The sequence below is a fragment of the Typopeltis vanoorti genome, chromosome 8 (assembly GCF_054136105.1).
Source record: "Typopeltis vanoorti isolate ZY-2024b chromosome 8, IOZ_Tvanoo_1.0, whole genome shotgun sequence".
NCBI lineage: Eukaryota > Metazoa > Arthropoda > Arachnida > Uropygi > Thelyphonidae > Typopeltis > Typopeltis vanoorti.
This window is the reverse complement of record NC_143556.1, coordinates 102,318,962-102,340,417: the sequence shown is the minus strand read 5'-3', so window position 1 is coordinate 102,340,417 and position 21,456 is coordinate 102,318,962. Positions and strand designations below refer to the sequence as shown.

At 37.1% G+C, this 21,456-nt stretch overlaps 1 protein-coding gene across 1 annotated transcript in view; it reads left to right on the top strand.

Moving 5' to 3' along the window:
• LOC150104235 (LON peptidase N-terminal domain and RING finger protein 3) overlaps nucleotides 1–21,456 on the top strand; it is a 197,281-nt gene that overhangs the window by 64,862 nt on the left and 110,963 nt on the right. The window contains exon 4 of the mRNA XM_090396859.1: nucleotides 10,182–10,409. Coding sequence (XP_090252985.1) covers nucleotides 10,182–10,409 — 228 coding nt within the window. The remainder of the gene's footprint in view (nucleotides 1–10,181; nucleotides 10,410–21,456) is intronic.

Below are 21,456 nucleotides of genomic sequence, written 5' to 3'. Positions count from 1 at the left end.
GAATAGTCTATCCATGCTGAAGGGGAGAAAGAAATGAAGGGCATACGAATTGGTCGCCAGCATGCGAAATCACGTGCTTTATAGTTAAAATCCCAACTGTTATACAAGCAAAATAGTTACCACTTTAAAACTACAGTGATCATGAAAGAGAAGTTAATTTTCTGGCATGTAATAATAAACAACTCATCCCAGAAGACGGATTGATTACCCTATTATTGGAATGGAATGGATTCTCCTTTTTGTGATATGCGCAGAAGTGTCGAAGAGTCTCCAATCTGTGGGCATACTATACCTGTTGGATTTCTGCTCAGGACATGGACTGGTTATTACTGACACCGTGTTCCAACATAAAAATCTGCACAAATTCACATGGAGAGAAGAAGCAAGGAATAAGAAAAGTCTCATTGACTATATTATTGTTGATAGTGATGTTTTCTCCCTGGTGCAGGACACTAGAGTGTACAGAGGATTTGAAATTGGAAGTGATCACCATTTAGTCTTGAGCAGGATAAAATTGAATTTCATATTGAAAAGAATAACATGTAAGAAAGTTTTAAAGCGAATAAAAGTTGAGCAGCTCTCAGATGTGAACTGTAGGCTAAAATACACAAAGATTATTGAAGAAAAAATGAAAGAGTTTGAGAACAGGAACCAAACCTTGGAGATTCAGTGGCATGCTTGAAGAAAACCTTGATTGATTCAGCCAGAGAGGCATGTGGTGAGGTTGTCTGCAAGGATAGAAAAATCAGAACTCCATGTTGAACACAGGAAGTTAAAGAGGCAGTGAAGGAAAAGAAGAAAGCATATCAAAAGTTCCTGGAAAATAAGTCAGCTTTTGCTCTTAGAGAATACAGAGACAAATGTAAGAAAGTGAAACATTGTGTAAAATTAGCTAAACAATAGTCATGGGAGGACTTTGGCAAGAACATAGAAAATAAATATCAAGAAGGTAGTAATCAATGGATGATAAAGGCTATTATAAAACCATTAAAAAGGCAAATCTTTATTAAGGTGAATGTCAGTGATATATAACATAATGAAATCATATAAAATGGTGCAAATTAAAAGATGCTGTGTAAATAATTAACTTTTAGCTGCAGATCGTCAATTTAACAAATCCATCGGTAACATTGCTCATTGGAAGAAATGCTAATGCTGTGAAGCATTTAATTTTTATGTTGAATTCAGCATCTGTTTGATAGTGTAACTTCAAACCAATGGGCAACAATTTTGCGATAAATGTTTTGTGCCATTTGAATAACCTGTTATAGTTGTTGATCTAAATATGTTAGAAAAAGTGTTGATAGTTGTTTTCTCAAAGTCAACCATTAATGTTTCAGGATCTAGTGATGAATGTAAGCCCTTTAAGGCACTGAATAATCTGCTGTAAGTTAATTCTGATTTGCCAGGAAGCAAAGCAAAAAGCAATGGAATCCTTAGGGGGTCTCATGCCAGTCCCAAGCCTGGATAAAGGAGGAGGATTGGTCAGATGAGTGTCGATGCTCTGACCGTAAAGAAAAAATACGATTATTATCATGTTTTTGATAATAATGAAATTTGTGATGCCTATATGATCGACATATTGTAGTTGTCGATCCAGCTCGGACATCGCCTGGATCAACAAGGTCCACGATTCCATATCATACTCTTTACCTGGTGGTGATATTTGCTTCAATTCTTTAGTCAGTTTCCCAACGCTATCTAAATCTAATTTTTTTCATATAATTCATTACAGTATCTTGTCCATCGCTGTACAATTTTTCTGTACAAATGAAAAAATTCTTTTTCTTTTTTTTTTTTCTTTGTCCACACTTTTAAGTTTCTCCTCTAATACTGTTCTGTACCTTCTTCCTATTTCTGCTTCACTTATTCTTACTGTATCTCTTTTCTGATGATGGGTTTTATATTTTCTTTTTAATTTCAACTTCATGTTTGCAATCACTAAACTATGATCCAAATCTATATCTGCTCCTTGAAAAGTTCGATACTACTGTACCGATGTTATCCATATTCTTTTAATCATAATCATATCAAACATGTTCTTGGTTTTCCCATCATTTGATCGCCACATTAATTTTCTGTGCTTCTTTTGCTGGAATTGTGTGTTAGATCATCTTATGGTCCACAGCAAATTCTAACATTTTTTCACCTCGTTCATTTCTTTCTCTGAAACCATATTTTCCCATGACTCTTTCCCAACCATCATTATATATTCTGACTATGGCATTCCAATCTCCTTCAATAATTAGTACATCTTGCTTTGGTATTGTTTCTATTGTCTCTGTCAGATCTTTGTAAAATAAGTAGATATCCTCATCTGTGTTGTCAGTTGTGGGTGCAAATATCTGGAGACTATTGATATATTAAATGGTTTTGCTTGAAATCTTGCTGCTATGATTCGTTCATTGACTGGTTTGTAGCCTAACAGTGCTTTTCTAGCTTTTTTTTTGTTAAGAAGGAAACCAACTCCTGCTTCATGCTTGGTGTCATGCCATGACCATATGACTTTTGCATCTATTTATCTTTCCTACTGATGTCCATCGCAACTCTGCCAGTCCTAGTATATCACACCAAAATCTCTTAATTTCTCGTGAAGTAATTTTAGTTTTCCTGACATCCAAAATGTCCGTACATTCCATGTTCCTACTGATAATAGTTCTGTTAATTTCAGTTTCTGTTTCCTTTCGGTATCCCACTTTTCGATCCAATGCCTGATTGGTATCGTGGACTTTGTTGATCCAGGCGACGTCCGAGCCAGCATATTGTAATTGTTGATCGTATAGGCATCAGATAACAATTGTGTTTTTTTATTTACGGTCAAAGCATCAACACTCATCTGACTGATTCTCCTCCTTTATCCAGGCTTGGGACTGGTATGAGACCCCTAAGGATTCCATGGCGACTTTTTGCTTTGCTTCCTGGCAAATCAGAATTAACTTACAGCAGATTATTCAGTGCCTTTTAAAGGGCTTACATTCATCATTAAATCCTGAAAACATTAATGGTTGACTTCGAGAAAGCAACTATCAACACTTTTTCTAACATATTTACAACAACTATAACAGGTTGTTTATTTCAAATGGCAAAACGTTTATCGCAAAATTGTTGCCATTGGTTTGAAGTCACGCTATCAAACAGATGCTGAATTCAACATGAAAATTAAATGCTTGAATTGACAATCTGCAGCAAAAAGTTAATTATTTACGCAGCATCTCTTTCAATTTGCACAATTTTTAAATGATTTCATTGTTATATATCACTGACATTCACTTCATTAAAGATTTGCCTTTTTAATGATTTTATAATACCCTTTATCATCCATTGATTATTTACAAAAATTAATGCAAAATGTCTTCTGGCGAATTTTCTGACCACAATAATTAACACCCTCAAGAACAGAGCTATAACAATTTGCTCTAATGAACAAGCTCTTAATCAAGAATTACAAATTATTAGCAATACATTTATAAATAATGGCTATAGCAAAAATACTATCAATAAAGTTCTTCATAAAACATCATCAATAAATATGTATAATATAGATTAAAGTAAAACCATACTATTCCATATATTAAAGGGTTATCAGAAAAAATAAACCAAATTCTACACCTTTATAATCTTAATGCTACTTTTAGACCAAATATAAAATTAAACAATATTTCAACGTTTCTAATCAATGGAAATTTCACCAATGTGACTTATCTTATGCTGGTGAAACTGGATGTACAATTCCTGTCTGTAAAATAAAAAAAAAAAATTACAATTTTCATGAATCAGGCCTCTCAGATCATGCTCTTAACACCCTAAACCAAATTAATTGGAATAGTACCTGTTCTTTACATCATACAAAAAAAACCTGGTATTTAGTATTTAATTAATACCAAAATATTAATTAAAATACTTTAATACCTTCCAATATTTTGGCAATGTTACGTTGCCGTCTTCTGGGAACATAAAACTATGATGCAGGCACCTGGTATACTCCAGGTAGGTCTAGGGGAAGTGGCTGGTCCTTTGCAGCTATAAACTGTCCTACCGACCAAATAGGCAAAACAACTAATATCAGGATATCCGAACATGAAGACTTGCGGTTTCCCTAATACAGCCACTCAGGACTTGCGGACCATGCACTTGATCCCACCATAGAATATGCTGGAAGAAAGCCACTTCACTACACCGTAGAAAATATAAATATGAAAGATTGTTCCTGGAATCAGCCTTAGCTCTAAATGCAAATTTAAAGAAGCCTGTGAAATTTTGAACAACTATCCTAATCTTACCAATAATGGTGGCATAAAAATCCCAAGAATTTGGATGGCACACATTCAGCCCACTTAATCAGTAATTTCAGCTCTTATTGGTCACCATCCATACTGTTTGGTTCTAATTTATATGTATACTTATATGAGTAATTATGTGAGAACATGTTGCTCTCTAGCTTAATTTATTTTTTGTAAACCAAACATATAATAATAACAGGACCATAGCTTTAATTTAGCAAGTTTTTTTTTTTCTTTGTTCGGGATAAATTTGACAGTTTCGTAAGGAAAAAGAAAATCTTCTTTGTATCTATTAAATTTAATGAATTGACAAAAAAACATTACAGGCAGAGTTAATTACAATACTATCAACAAGATTTACTCAAAATAACCACCATTAGCATCGATCACAGCTTCAATTCTGCTTCGGAACCTCGAACAAGCTGATGCTACAGTCTCCCTGGGAAGGGCCGCAAAAACTGTTTTAATTTTATCCATTAACTGGGCTTTTGTATTACTGGAAGTGCGATTGGTGTCTTTTTCAACTGCGCCCCATACAAAATAATCCATGGGGTTAAGGTCTGGGGAGTTTGGAGGCCAAACATTTGGACTGGTGAAGTCGTAGAAATTTTCAGACAACCATTTTTGACTTTTCCCAGAGGTGTGGCAAGGGGCCGAATCCTGCTGCCATACATACGGCCTACCATTGGCTACCCTTGTTATCCAGGGCTTGACTACAGTTAGCAACTCCACGAACAAAGCCCGAATTCCAATGCCAGGGTTCTTCAACACCTGTTCCTGCAGATTTGCGAGGCATTCTGCTGTACGAACGCAATCAGATCGTCTGCTAGGGATCTTTCTTCTTGCTACATCCTCGTAGTCACCATTGCAAGTCTCTAGTTCATGCCTGATTGTTTTTACTGTATTCAGGGAGCATTGGGCAGCAGTCGTAATATCATTATTTTGATGGCGGGCACGAATCATCATGATACAAGTTTTTCTCTTCCATGATTCAGGTGGGTTCCAGCTATCCATCCTTTCTGACATCTTGTATATGAATGAAGAAGGGTCCAAACTTTTAAATGAAGAGAAGTGTGTGTTAATACATGTAACTTACGGAAAAATATAATTAATTATAAATATGTCAAATTTATCCCGAACACCCTGTATGTGTATATTCCAGATGATGACTTATTGTGAAGGTTGAAATGTCAAGTGATTATTTTGGTTTATATTAAACTGAAGTTTTACTTTAACACCAGTAGCTGTTTCCTTAACTTTCATAATAAATTTATAGCAGGAAATGGTGATCCTGCTTTTTTGACTATCAGCAGATGGTGTTTTGGTAGGAAGGATGAAATAATCAATTTGCACTTTGATTTTACGTTAGCTGCAGATATCCTGCCTGAGTTGGCTGAAGTGTAGCTTCTGATTTCATCCTTATAATATGTGGATCGTAATTCTTGTAGATAAACTTAGTCATTGTTTACACATGACTTTAAATTTTTCAGGAAATGACAATGTATACTAAAATATTAATTAAAAAACTTTAATTAATACCTTCCAATATTTTGGCAATGTTACTTTGCCATCTTCTGGGAACATAAAACTATTATGTGCACGCAGGCACCTGGTATACTCCAGGTAGGTCTAGGGGAAGTGGCTGGTCCCTTGCAGCTGTAAACTGTCCTACTATGACCAAACAGGCAAGACAGCCAAACACAAAGACTACATCTGTTTTCATCAATACAGCCACTCAGGACTTGCAGACCATGTACTAGATCCCACCACAGAATATGCTGGAAGAAAGCCACCTTATTACACCATAGCAAATATAAACATAAAAGATTGTTTTTGGAATCAGCCTCAGCTCTAAAGAATTTCCCAAATCTCAACAAATTTGAGTGCACGAGACTGCCCCAAATTTGGGAAGCTTGCATGCTTAGAACATCAGCCCAACAGCAAAGACAACCCAATTTAGCCTGCAAGGGGAGCACCTTTGAGACTCTAGGACCAACACCAATTGCCTTCTTCAGCTTCATTTGCTTGTTGTTAGTGCCTGTGTGCACATATCATAGTTTCATGTTCTCGGAAGATGGCAATGTAGCATTGCGAAGTATTGGAAGGTATTGATTATAGTTTTTTAATGAATATTTTAGTATACGTTTTCATTCCCTGAAAAATTTAAAGTCACGTGTAACCAACGTATAAGTTTATCTACAAGAATTACAATCTCCACAGAGATTCTATCGCATGCAAGACCTGCCAGTACTGCAAATTAAAACTGAAGATTTCAAGACAACTGAATTGTTCAACCTTCTTAAAATGCTGCCAGGATAATAAGTTGATCTCTAACTGTGTAAAATTAAAACACCGTTTCACGTCACCAAAGTCTCTCTGCATTTATAACTGCACTGGCTTCGCCCTTCTTACATGAACAAATTGCTGCCACCCACGTTCTCTTGGCTGACACAAACGAGGCTATTCGTGCATTAGAGGAAGAGCTTGCCTCTATGCTGAATGACGACCTATGGACGATCCTCTCAGATGTCTTGCACACTTCATCAGAGAGAGAATTTATTAAAATATGATGATGGCACATAAAAAAAAGTTTGAAAATCTAAAAAATAACTGCTTCCGAACCTCAAATACTGGTAATTAACCTTTCTTCCATTACCCTGAAGCTCTCAACGCACTTGCACATGACTTCAACTTTGCCGTAGCACCAAAAACAATGCAGTCTGAAGAAATAATGATATAAGTAGAACGTGGTATCTGCAACCTGCCTATCCATATTGCTAACAATATCAGACTGGGTGTAGCTGGAGTTTTTACCCAAGCTAAACCACCAAAAACCAGCCTATTTGAAGAATTAAAAGCTCTACAAGAAATGAACAGCAAAATAGTAATCACCAAAGTGGATAAGGGAAATGTCACTGTGGTTCTCAACCAAACGGACTACACAGGTAAGCTTTCAACTTTACTGTTGATCATTCTACCTGCTCTGCATTGAATATGATCACCAGCTCCCAAATCAGAACAGCCCAAAGGCTCCTTAAGAAGGTTACTTCTCAGCTTGACGAAGTGACTAGCAAACTAAAACCTTTCAACTCTAGATCCCCCCCCCCCCCGAATATTTGGACTACCAAAAATCCATAAGCAGAACGTGTCATTATGTCCCATTGTGGATGGCATTAATTCTCCCACACACAAATTAGCCAAACATTTAGCCAAAGTGCTCACACATTATACTGGCAACACATCACACATTAAAAACTCAGCCCACTTCAAAGCCAGTAGTGAATGTCTCACTCCAACATGCTGTCATAATGGTCAGTTTTGATATCTCCTCCTTATTCACAAATGTCCCACTCAAAGATACCTTAGATCTCGTCCAAGCCAAATTTCCTCCTGATATCTCAGCCCTATTTCAGTTCACCATGAACTCAGGCTATTTTGTTTGGCAAGGACAATTCTACAAACAGATAGAGGCCATGGAGTTCTCCACTCCTAGAAAACTTCTTCTTCATGGAGACTTTGAAGAAAAATCCTTAAACTCAGCTCCACAATAACCCACAGTCTTGGCTATCTTACGTGGATGATGTGTTCTCCATTTAGCCACATGCCTTAGACACACACTTAAACAATCAACACCCCAGAATCCAGTTCACCTTGGAAAAAGAAAACAACAACAGCCTCCCCTTTCTAGACACTCTGATTACATGCCAACCTGATGGACCCCTAGCTTTCTCTGTTTACAGAAAACCAACCCATACAGGTAGACACATTCACCAGCAATCGCCCCCCCCCCCCCCCGCACACAACAATATGGGATTATAAAAACCTTATATAACAGGGCTAAATTGATCTGTTCAGACAACAATGTCCTAACTACTTGAACTTAACTATATCTTTAACACCTTCTTAGCCAATGGCTACAAAAAATCCAGAAAATATTAAAACCAGTAACCCCCCCCCCCCCTTCTTAACAGAGATCTATCACATTCCTTATATCTGTGGCATGTCTGAAAGGCTCACAAAAATCCTAAAAATATGTGACCTGACTGCCTGTTGCAAACCACATAAGAAATTGGCATTCCTCATCTGCTCCACCAAAGACTAGCCACTTCCTCTAGCCTGCCTGGAATATACCAGGTCTCTTGCAGCTGTAAACTGTCATACTATGGCCAAACAGGCAGGACAGCTGATATCAGGACATCCAAACACAAAGACTACATCCGGTTTCACCAATACAGCCATCATGATTTGCAGACCATGTGCTAGATACCCACCACAGAATACGCTGGAAGAAAGCCACCTTACTATACCGTAGCAAATATAAATATGAAAGATTGTTCCTGGAATCAGCCTCAACTCGAAAGAAATCTCAACAAATTTGGGTGCACGAGACTGCCCCAAATTTGGGAAGCTTGCATGCTTAGAACATCAGCCCAACAGCCAAGACAACCCAATTTAGCCTGCTACGGGACACCTTTAGGACTCTTTGACCAACACCACTTGCCTTCTTCAGCCTCATTTGCTTGTTGTTAGTGCCTGTGTGCACATATCATAGTTTTGTTCCCAGAAGATTGCATTGTAACATTGCTGAAATACTGGTAGTATTGATTATAGTTTTTTAATTAATATTTTAGTATACGTTGTCATTTCCTGAAAAATTTTAAGTCAGTATGTGGGTTGATTTTCATTACCTCACCTAGCTAATTCAGGCTTGAACTGGCTTGTAAAGTACTCTGATCAGGGTTCTTTATTTAACTTAACCTTTAATGTGCCATAGATTTAGAACCTTTCTCATGTCACCCCCCCCCCCCCCCCCCCCCCCAGTGATATCTATTATCTGACCTTCGAAATGAATGAACCTTCAATTAACCAGCCCTTGAATAGGTTGGTGTACCACATGACTTCTGGTTGAGTACCATGTGATTATACCTTTTGATTATTCCAACTTTTGATTATCCACCCAGCAAGTATTCTCCTGCTGTGGTTGGATAATTGAGGGCTTACTATGTGTGTGTAAAATCAAGTATCCAATCTACAGATATCTGAGCCTTCAATTAAATTATCATATTGGTTAGTGTGTCAACTGACTTTTGGTACTGTATCATTTGAACAGTCCTTTCAGTTATCCAACAGGCAAATTGGTTTCTTGATTTGGTCATTGCTGAAGGATTACTGTATTGTGTTAAAGCACAAATCTTTCAAATGAAATAAATTGACTGCTAATCAGTGATTTGTCATTCAAAAGTGAATACATTCTGTTACTGAATATTTTAAACAGTAACAAAAACTAGCTGATCATTGTTCCTGTAACATAACTGCTGCATTATATTCCAAGTCAAGAGGAACTAAGCCTTAGTCTGTATTTGGGAAAGCTGGGAAGTTTAGTTTTTAAGCTGAATGTGGTGTCACCATTATACTTGAAATTGTTGTAATTTTGAGTTATTAAAATTCATTTTGCAATTGAGTTTATTTGAAATATTCATTTCGAAATAATTAGTTTGAAAATATAATGTATGTCATTCTTTAATTAATGATACATGTTAAAGTTTATTATAATAAATCTTGGATTAATTAGCCATAATAAAATATTTCATAATAAAATCTACTGTTATAAAATACTTTCATAATCAAATTGAGTAATTGTGAGATTTTTCAATTTTATTTCAGTTTTCTACTGCTACTAGAGGACTACAGCTACAGGAACTGTAGCTGTAGTCCTGTTCAATGTTGAATCAGTTTCCCCAAGTGACTTTAATTTCTTCACTTATGCATATCAAACTTTTAATAATATTTTTGCCCACTGTTTATTGGAATCTTTTTTGGCTAGTAATTTTAATCTTCCTATTCATTTCATGAATATCATATGATTTTTTTTTCATTAAAATGAATATTTCATATTTACAGCTCATTCATAAATTGTTTTTAAAGAAGACATCATTTGATCATGATTATCCAACTCATGGACCATCAACATTGCACTCTTCTAGAACCTATCATATATCTCCACTTCAGCACTGTAGAGAACTGACAGGAAGTGAAGGCAGCCTTTATAGTGGTGGTAGTACAGACAGTGGATGGCCTGGTAGTGATGATGCTGATAGTGATTCCTCAGAAGATGAAGAAGCATTAAAAGTGTGTTTCTTAGCTGATAATTAATTTGTTTACAGATAGAATGATCATTAGTGTTTGAATGGATGTTTATAATTTTATCCTTCACAAAATATCCTTTATATTTTGTTGCCTTCTTACCATACTGGCTTTGTTGATTCTGTTGTCTATTTCCATATTTAATTTACCATCTTCACTAAAATTGTGCCTAAGTAGCTGAAATGTGTTACTTGTTCTATGGTTCTCCATTCATGGTGCAGTTGATATTTTCAGTGTTTCTGCCTGTTTTCATCGTCTTTGTCTTGTTATTGCTGATTTTCATACCAAATTTATTACAACAGTTATTCATTTCAGTCAGGGAATCTTGCAGACTTGTACTGGACTTAATTAAAAGTATGACATCATCTGCTTAAAGTAAAGAGCTGAGATTAACATATCCAACTTTGATATTAGGTTTAATACTGCTTTCCGTTGTAATGTGATCAGATAATGAATAACAGAGGGAATAATGTACATCCTTGTCTGATACCAGATTTAACATCAAACCATCTATCTTCCTATACTTCCGTAAATTCAAACTGCTGATTTACAAATCAAATAAAGACTAAGTATTGCTTGATATAATGCCCCATTGACACCATATAACTGTAACTTTTGAATAGCTTTTCTCTTGGCACCCAGTCATATGCCTTTTTGCAGGTCTACGAAACTAGGGGGGTGCCAGGGGACGGAACCCCCCCTTTCAAGTCTTCAAAATTCGAGTCATCAGAATTCAAGGAGAACCGCCCTACCAGTTCTGAACACTGGGGGGTGGGGATTGGGTACCAGGGGACATAGCTCCCCCCCCTCCTAGTGTACACATAAATTCCCACCACTACCCAACACAAAAACTAGGTGTTATTAATACTTTAAAAAACAGGGCTTCAAAGACTTGCTCCAATGAACAAGTACTGAAAGATGAATTTAAAGTTATCAGCAATACTTTTCTAAAAAAAATGGTAACAGCCAAAACACTATCTACAAAATTCTCTACAAGACCTGAATAAAAAACAAAGATAAACCAGACTACAATAAAACTATAACCATTCCTTACATTAAAGGGACATCAGATAAAATAAACAGAATACTACAGAAATACAACCTCAAAGCCACCTTTAAACCGCCTGCAAAATTAAAAAGCTTACTCAACTCATCCAAAGACCCACTCCCTCTGCTGGCCCACCCTGGAGTATACCATATTTATTGCACCTATAATCTACCATATATCGGGGAAACAGGAAGCACAATTCCTATCAGACAAAAGGAACATAAACAACACATTAAATATAATAACTATGCTGAAGCTGGCCTTTCTGATCATGCCCTGAACACTTTACATAGAATTGACTGGAAAAGTACCAGTTGTTTACATCACACCGAAACATGGTATGAACATAAATTTAAGAAAGCCTGTGAGATTCTTATCAACCACCCCAATCTGAACAATAATGATGGTCTAAAAATCCCAAGCATATGGAAGGCACATATTCTACACACGGAACCTTTCTCCCTAAGAAAAACTATAAACAGGACTATAGATAATTGAGAATCTTAAATCTAATTCAACAATTGTCATGTTAAAAATAGGACATCATTGTTACTGTAAGAAAACTATCTATATGAAAGAATGTTTCTCTCATGTTATCTTAATTAGAATTTTGCTTTGATGTAGTTTCTAAATAATTAATTTTTAATTTTATCTGTATTTTTTTTTTTAATATTTTTTTTTTCACTAGAGGTCATGCCAGTAGAATAACCATTGATCAAATCATCGTTTCTTTAGCATACTGTGTGAAATGTAACTCAGCTTGTCCTTGTATATATACTCCAGATGATGACCTTAATATGAAGGTCGAAACATCGGGAAATTAAAATAAAACATCTGAGAGCTGCTCAACTTTTGTTCTTTTCAATATCAATTTTATCATGCTCAAGACTAAATGGTGATCACTTCCAATTTCAAATCTTCTGATTACTCTAGTGTCCTGCACCAGTGAGAAATCCTCACTATCAATAATAACTTAGTCAGTGAGACTTTTCCTATATCTTGCCTCTTCTCTTCATGTGAATTTGTACATACTTTTATTTTGGAACATTGTGTTAGTAATAACCATTCCATCAGACAGGTATTTGCCATTATTATTAGCTTTGCTCTTTTGTCCAAATTTTCCCAAAATATTTCTGTATGTCTGACAAAAATTTCCTACTCTGCTATTTAGATATCCAACAAGGACCAGCTTTTCCTTTTTCATTGTGTCAGTTGCTTTCTCTAAAGCCTCAAAAAAATTCCTCTATTTCTAACTTAGTAGAACCTTCTGTGGGACCATAGGCACGAATAAGTCTCATTGTCCAGTTCCTCATTCTGATATTTGCCCACATCACCCTACTTGATATTGTTTGCCATTGAAGAAGATTAGCCTTGTATTTTGTGTATAACAATCAAGGAAAAGGAGTATAGCTACTCCTTCTTTTCCTTGATTGTTATTGCCCGAGTATAACATTTTGTATTTATCGCTTAGAGAGGTTTAACTACTAGTGTTTTGAAAATCTTTTTCCTGGAAATCGTCATATGCCATTTCCAGATCTATGATGCTTTCATAGATCTCTACTACAATCATCTGGAATTCACCCTTCTGACCAGGCCCTCTGGCCAATGCAAAACTTTTAGACCTCCATACTTAAGTATTTCTGGTCATCCAGCTGCCTTCTCACATTTCAAGTTTATGATGGTTTTTTCCACCAAGTGTTGATATGTACTCCTCCTTATATTCCTATTAAATTATCTGTTATGGTTCTGCCACTGCTTATTTCATTTAAGTCTTTCAAAGTAATTACTCCAGACATATTGGATATTCTTATCAGTTTTCATGTCACTTGAGAAAAACTCACTCAGAGAAAAACAAGAAGTTCCAGAATTCACCACCAGGGATGTTAAACACTAATGTTTAACATGCAAATGTATGGAATTTGTATGTCACACAATTTGAGGCTTTAAAAAGATGAGCACAGGATTTTTTCCCTACATTCTGGTTAATACCATTCTCAGTAATGGCACTAACCTTGCCTTAAGTCATTGCTCTTGAAGCTTTACTACCTAAGCAGTTGCAGTGTGTTGCTGCACTTTGTGAATTTCATTGCCTGAACAAATGTTGACAATGTCTACTATCTCTTGTGCTCTGTGATGAATGATTAGTTGTTTTGTTTTGAAAAAATGAGATTTGTTGGGAGTTAGATCTGGCAGAGATCACAAACCAATCATTTCACAAGTGAATGAAGTTGCTACTGCTGCTGTGGAGAGGCCATGAATAACAACGTTGGTTCCTGCATTGCATATTCTTTATCAAGATATATAGAGGTACCTTTCACAACTGTGTGGAAAATTCTATGGAAGATTCTGTATTTCTACCATTCAAGATAACTCTGACACAGGAGTTAGTTGTACCCGCACGACTTTGAAAGTTCAGTGACATTTACTTTAACATTCTTTGCTTGAGTTGAGTTGAGTTGGACACTGCTTGGCTGTGGATGATTTTGTGGGGAGATGAGGCTCACTTCACCTAAATGGAGCTGTGAATACCCACAATTGCCAGGTATGGGCTACACAAAATCTGCATGCAATCCAACAAATTCCTTTGCATTCACCCAAAGTTAATATCTGATGTGGATTTACAGCTTTGTTTATCATCCGACCATTTTTTGAGGACATCCACCAGTCGGGTCCTGTGACCTACTAAGTTACTGCTGAGAGATATCATGATATGATACAGTTTTATTGTTCCGCAGCAGCAGCTCTTGTGCATGGGTTCCGCAGCAGCAGCAGCTCTAGTGCATGGGGTCCCATTGTTCATGAAAATGAACAATGGGACCCCCTTCTGATCAGAATCCTGATCCCATCCCCCAACAGCCATAGCACATCAATTATATTAATGCTATTACTATTATCTGTATCTGGCACATCTCAGAAACCATGGCCATAACTCGAAATTAATAAAATATGTTCCCTTAAAATTAACCTCTTCTCAGTTGCAGGCACATGCACACAAGATCTTCTCTGAATCTGCAATCTGGCCTTCATACTTTGCTATTCAAGATGGAGAGAAGCGAGTATATTTCGTAGTAGCAAGTTCAAACAAGATTTTTTTATGTAATCTACAGCTGCTGTTTAAAACTAACATGACTTAGATTTCATACATCCATATTTATTTTGGTCAATTTTGGGATATAATGTGTAGGTTATAGTGTGTTTAGGAGAGACAGAGAGAATAAAATAGAGGGGGGGGGGTGTTATTGATGATAGCTGTTTATCATGACTTAGATTTCATACATCCATATTTATTTTGGTCAATTTTGGGATAGAATGTGTAGGTTATAGTGTGTTTAGGAGAGACAGAGAGAATAAAATGGGGGGGGGGTGTTATTGATGATAGCTGATGAACTGCAGCCAAGAAGAATTGAAGTTGTATCGCAGGATAGCGAAAAGAGCTCATTTGAGGCTATTTGGTGTAAGATTGAGACTGACAGAATAAAATATACAGTAGGGTGCTGTTATAGACCAGGTGATGGAATAGATGGTGGAGATAATATGTATAAACAAATTGATGAAATGAGTGGAAAGGGGGGGGTAATTATTATGGGGGATTTCAACTATGGTAACACTGATTGGAAGGAGGAGAGGACACATGTGAGGAAGGAAATTGATTTTATTCAATTATTAAGGGATAACTATCTGAGACAGCATGAAATTGAAAATACTAGGGGTGTGAGAGTGCTTGACCTGGTAATAGCATCTCAGAATTTGACTGTAATGAATATAACTATGTTGCCACCTATTGGTGAGAGTGATCATAAAGTCTTGACCTGGGAGGTGGCTAAAGGTGTGGAATTTTCGATTAAGACAGGGTATATGTGGAATTACCGTGCTGGCAAGTATGACAAGCTTAGGAGATTGCTTGGATTAGTGCCATGGCATGTACAACTGCAAGGGCTGGATGTTGATAGAGCATGGGAAGTGGTCAAGGAGCATTTACAGGAGGTTATGGTTGATTGTATACCTAGGGTCTGAATAGTAAAACGAGTAGGGGTTAAATGGATGAATAACACCATTAATACCATTAATTGGGCTGCAAAAAAAGAAACAACTGTGGAGGGAATTTAAAGAAAGGGGTGACCTGCAGGCACACGAATGGTATAAAGTGCAGGCCAGAAGAGTAACGAGTGTGGTAAAAAAAAAAAGCAAAAGCGGATTATGAAAGTAAACTAGCTATGCAAGCTAAAGAGAATCCCAAACAGTTTTTTCAATATGCTGCAAGCAAGGAAAAAACTGTACACGGCAAAATGATTTTAAGGAATGACGATGGTAAGGAGGTCACTGAATCAGTTGATATAGTGGAGTTACCGAGCGAGCACTTTGCAAAAGTATATCATCCAGGTGATGACATTGAAAAAATGAAGGAACCATTAGTTTATGTGGGAATTGTGATGAATGAAGTGGAGGTGAATAGTCTATTACAGAACCTTAATGTGAATACATTTGTGGGATTGGATGGTATACCGGCACGGGTCTTGCGTGAAGCAGTAAGGAATTATCAGTGCCCTTGACCATGTTGTTTAATCTGAGTCTCGGGTCTGGTTTAGTCCTGAAGGTGTGGAAAGAAGTGAAAATAGTTTCACTGCATAAAGGAGGATCCAAGACTATGGTTGCAAATTACCGACCGATCAGCATATCAGGAGTCGTTGTCAAGGTCTTGGAGAAAGTAGTCAAGGGAAAAATACTGGAATGGATTGATGAAAATGAGATACCGTACTGGGGACAGCATGGCTTTGTGAAGGGTAGATCATGCCTCAGTAACTTGCTCAAGTTTTATATCAAGGTGATGGCTGAACTGGATAAGGGTAATGGATTTACAGTAATACTGCTGGACCTGGTAAAGGCGTTTGACAGAATACCACATGGAATTCTAATCCGTAAACTGCAACATATGGGAATGGATATAGGGTTGGTGAGATGGATAGGTGGGTGGTTGATGGAGAGATATCAAAGAGTAGTTTATTCAAGAGTAGAGTCCAAAAGATGGCCTGTGACTAGTGGTGTGCAACGGGGTTCTGTTCTTGGACCACTGCTGTTTAATTTGTTCATTAGCGATATAGGGAAGGATCTAAGAGGAACAGTTCATTTGTTCGCTGATGATGCAAAGTTGGATAGGGCGATAGTGAATGCAGAAGATGTCAAAATCTTGCAGGATGACTTGGATAGATTGCAGTTCTGGGCTAAGGAGAATGGATGTCAATTTAATGTGACAAAATGTAAGGTTATGCATTTTGGGGTGATAAGATTAGCAGCAGTATACCACATTGGTGGAAGTGTACTCCAGGAGATTGAGATCAGGGACTTGGGAGTGTTGGTGGATAGGTAGATGAAGTTTAGGGGGCACATTGCAAAAGTAGCTAAATCAGCTCATCAACTCACTTGGTTGTTGAAAAATACCTTGATGAGCAGAGACAAGCAAGTTATTGTACCTCTGTACTGAGCCTTGATAAGACCTCATCTCGACTACTGTGACTAGATTTGGTCACCTAGGTTCCTTCTTGATGGGGAGGAGGTGGCGAGGATCCAGAGGCGAGTGACTAAGATGATAGCGGGTCTATGGAATGAACCATATGAGAACAGGTTGAAGAATTGCGGGTTGCAGAAATTAGTTGATAGGTGGAAAAAGGGGAGATATGATTGAGACATTCAAATTGCTAAAGGGTTTCTATGGGATTAATTCAGAGGATATCAGTACTGGTGGTGGGAGAACTAGGGGACACCTATTGAAGCTGCGCAAGAGTGTGGTTAGCAGGGGTGTTAGAGCTGGGTTCTTTACTTTTAGAGTGGTAAATGAGTGGAATAAGCTGCCAAAGTCTGTTGTGGGTGCTGTGACGGTGAGTGAGTTCAAGGCAAGGTATGATAGATACTGTGAGAATGTCGTATAGTTGTGTGGACATGATGTTTAGGGCCTGCCTCGATGAGTCTAAGGACTTCCTGGAGTCACCGTAATAATAATAATTTAAGATATGAGAAACTAATTTTAAACCCACCTGTCTAACAACTAAGGTTGTTGACTATCTCTTCATAGAAAGCAACCTTCTTAGGAATTTTTTTCTTTGTATTACATATCCATCCTTTACTGCTGATGTTTCAATTGCATTCTCCAACAATCTTTAAAACATACTCCAAACCTCAACACATATGGCTGTATAAATTTACCAAAAGTCTGGGAAACAGTCATTTTAAGATCTAATTAATATTTGTTTTCTCTCTCTTTCCAACATCATCATCATCAACAACCATGGGTCCAATGCCCATAGGTGTCTGCTGCCATCTTGATGTGATTCTGCCATTGCATACTGTTTTGTGCAAGATGACTCAATTTGTGTATAGAGTTTCCGCACCATTTGACGATGCATTGTTCCATTCTCTGTTTGGTCTTCCTCTTTTGTTCTTTCCTTCAATCATTCCAAACAGCAACGTTTTTAATTTTCTCTCATCATTCATTCTACATATATGGCCAAATAGATGTAGTTTCCTTTTGATTATTTTCTGGATCAAGTTTTCTTTGTGTTCGCCTGTAGATTTCCTCATTGTTCACTTTCTGTATCCAGCTTATTCTCAAGATCTTTCTATAGCACTTCCTCTCAAATGCCAATATCCTCCTTTCAGATTTTCTCAGGAGTACCCAAGCCTCGCATGCTCTATGGATGCGAGGCCTGGGTACCACCTGCTGAAGATATTGGTTTCTACAATGCACAGTTTAGTTTACGTCTTTATAGGTTGGCTCTTCGATATTTTGTCCATGGCTTTTAAAACAGTTGTTGCTCAGGCTATTCTAATTTTTATCACTTTTTTGGGGTCCAAGTCATGCGTTATGTGGCATCCAAGATATGTGACGTGTTCCACATTTTCCAGTTGAAATCTCTCTATCGTAACTCTGTTCAGTAACTTCTGTTGTCTGAATATCATTGTTTTAGTTTTTTCAAAGTTGACATTTAGTCCATATCTTTTTCCTTCTGTGTATAGAGTTTGCAATGTCTGTTTCAGCCTTGCTGCGTCTTCTTCAATCACGACGATGTCATCTGCAAAGCAGAGGTAGTTTATTCTCATGCCATTTATTGAAATGCCTCCACCTTCTTCTTTAATCTTATCTAGTGTTCTTCCCAGATGTATGAAGATGATTGGTGATATTGGGTCCCCTTGTCTTGTGCTTTGACAAGTGGCAAACCAATCTCCAGTCTCACCTGCTATTCTGATTTTTGCTTGTGCTTGGCTGTTTATATCTTTCAGCAGGTGTATCAATTTATTGTCCACACATAGCATTCCAAGAGAGCCCATGTTATATTTTGGTCAATATTATCAAATGCTTTTTGGAAGTCCACGAAATAGCAATATATCTTTTTGTTCTTTCTTCGAGCTTTCTCTGCTATTAGTCTTAGTGCGAGTATTTGTTGCACTGTATTTCGATCTTGTCGAAATCCGGCTTGCTCATCCAGAAGAATGAGCAAGCCGGATTTTCCAACATAGATTGTTCCTAATTAGGACTTTAGTTTCTTGTGTTGTCCATTGCAATTTTTTTTAAAACTAGTCCCACTGTTATACCAAATTGTTGTTTTGCATACTGTGACAAACTGTTTTTGTGCTCTGAAGATGCTGGATATAATACCGTGAAAATAAATAACATTCTACAACATGATTTAAACCTGTGTATGTGATTATTTTTCCCTGAAACTGAATTTTTATAATAACCAACCCAAATAAGAGATGTTGCAAAACTGTATCATCCATGCTGTGTGGGCAGAATCATCTTTTTAAACCAATTTATCTAAGAATTTCCTTGATGTCACCTTTCACATTTTCAGGTATGTAATTAAAATCTCGATTAATATCTCATCCTATGTCCACCTTGCACTGTACTGTCTCAAAATTTCTGTTTTGAGACAGTACTGCCACTAATTTCCTCCTTTCTCCTGTTGCTTTTTCTATTCTCATGGAAAATACTATATACCTAAGTGTCTGTTCCCAAGAACATGTCATACTTGTTTTAACATTTTCATTTATATTCACAATTTTTATGTAAGTCAACTCAAAGTTACAAATTCTTTCCTGTTATAGACATATCATTTATAAACATAGCAATTCATTTCTGGGTTTAACATTGCATGGCAGATTGGTGGTTGGATTGATGGATGATGATTGTCAGTAATTTTCTGAACAGTAGTTTCATTATAACCATTAGACATCAGAGTGCTTTTAGAAAATTCAGTAGAATGTATCTGCCAGTAAAGGTTGGTTTCAATAAACAAAAACTTCAGCATGACCTGTAGGGTTACAAATTATAGATAAGAAGGGATAGATACGTGTTTTATTAATTTTCAAGTGAACTTTCTACAGGAGTACAGAGTTTATTTTTTCTGGGAATAGAAATAATTCTTTTTCTGAGTGGGACAAGACTGCAAAGGCATCATCAGCAAAATGAATCCATATACGAGGTTGGGGGAAAATGGTATGGAAGAATTTGATCTTCTAGATGCTCTATAAAATAATCAACTAAAGCAGGTGAGATGAGACTGTAGAAACAAGTTGTCTGCATAACATTTCTGGAGAGTCCACGAGAGAAGGGTCATTTAGGTGAACTATCCTTTTTTGACAGCATCAAGAATTTTTAGAGGCTTATGGTGCACCATCTCAAATCTGAAATCAGTATTCTAAGGTTTTGCAGATTTGCGATTTGTTCAATGTTAGTAACTGGATAGGTGAAGGTAACGACTTGAAAGAAAAAGGTTGCAAATTTTATTTATTTATTATTATTATTTTTAGGCTCATTATTATATAGAGGTGATGAGTTTGTGCCAGGAAAGACAAGGTGTCAGTCTTAAAGAGGAAATCGAATTTTGACTGCTGAGCCAAGTATTATCAAAAGAGGGAAGGGGGGGGGTTCCTTTTTCTAGCCCAGAGTAAAAAAAAAAAAAAAAAGATTATGGTTTATTTACATTGAAGGTGACTATGCCATCATTGCCTCATCAGGAGGAATAATGAGTGCTATCATCAGCAAAACTATGGATGGATAGTTTGAGGTCACTGAGAAGGTAATGGTGATGTAATAGAACTAGAACATTGGCATTAGTAGAGAAATCATTAAAGAGAACACCATCCATCATAACAGGGTGTAATCTGCGAAAAACAACAGCAGACAATTCATTTACAAAGGGTGGAATTCAGACCTGTAAGATTGCAATATGTATATTATTATGATGGTGATTCAGGCTTCCATGGAGTCACAAGATTTGTCGTGGGAGGCCCACCCTAGAAAATTGTTTCATACCACTCTTTGAACTCATTACTGTTCATGCTCTCACCACTTTATCAGGCAATGCCAAACCACTTCTTACCCTCTTCCTCACAACATCCTCTTGCAACTTCCAGCAATGGGCCCTTGTCCTCGCTCCTTTCCCCTGTTCCAAATGAAAGAACTCCCCAGTGTCAACACTGTAACTACCTCTCAGCACTTCGAAAGTCTCAATCATATCACCTCTTCTATCTACCAAACTCTGCAGTTCACATTCCCTCAGCCATCCTCATGACTAACGTTGTACAGCCTTGATATCATCTTTGTTATCTGCCTCTGCACTCTTTCCACAGGGGGGGACCAAATTTGAGCACACTAGTCCAGGTATTGATCTTATCAGGGCTTCATATAATGAAATGACAACTCTTATCTCTCACGTCAGCATCCTTCTCAGTATTGCAGCTATCCTCTGAGTTACCCTTACCATCTTTTCAATATGCTCCCTGAATTTCAGGTTTCCATCAATCATCACCACAGATCCTTTGCCTCCCCCACTTCCTCCAGTACAGTTCCTCCAACAGCGTATGCAGCCTCCCATCAATGTATGGGGTTTTTAAAGTTAAAAGTATTTGTTCAGAACTCTTTGAAATGTCTTATACTGATCAGATTAATGCAAAATTTAGTCTTAGTATAATGCAGAGCATTGGAAGAGA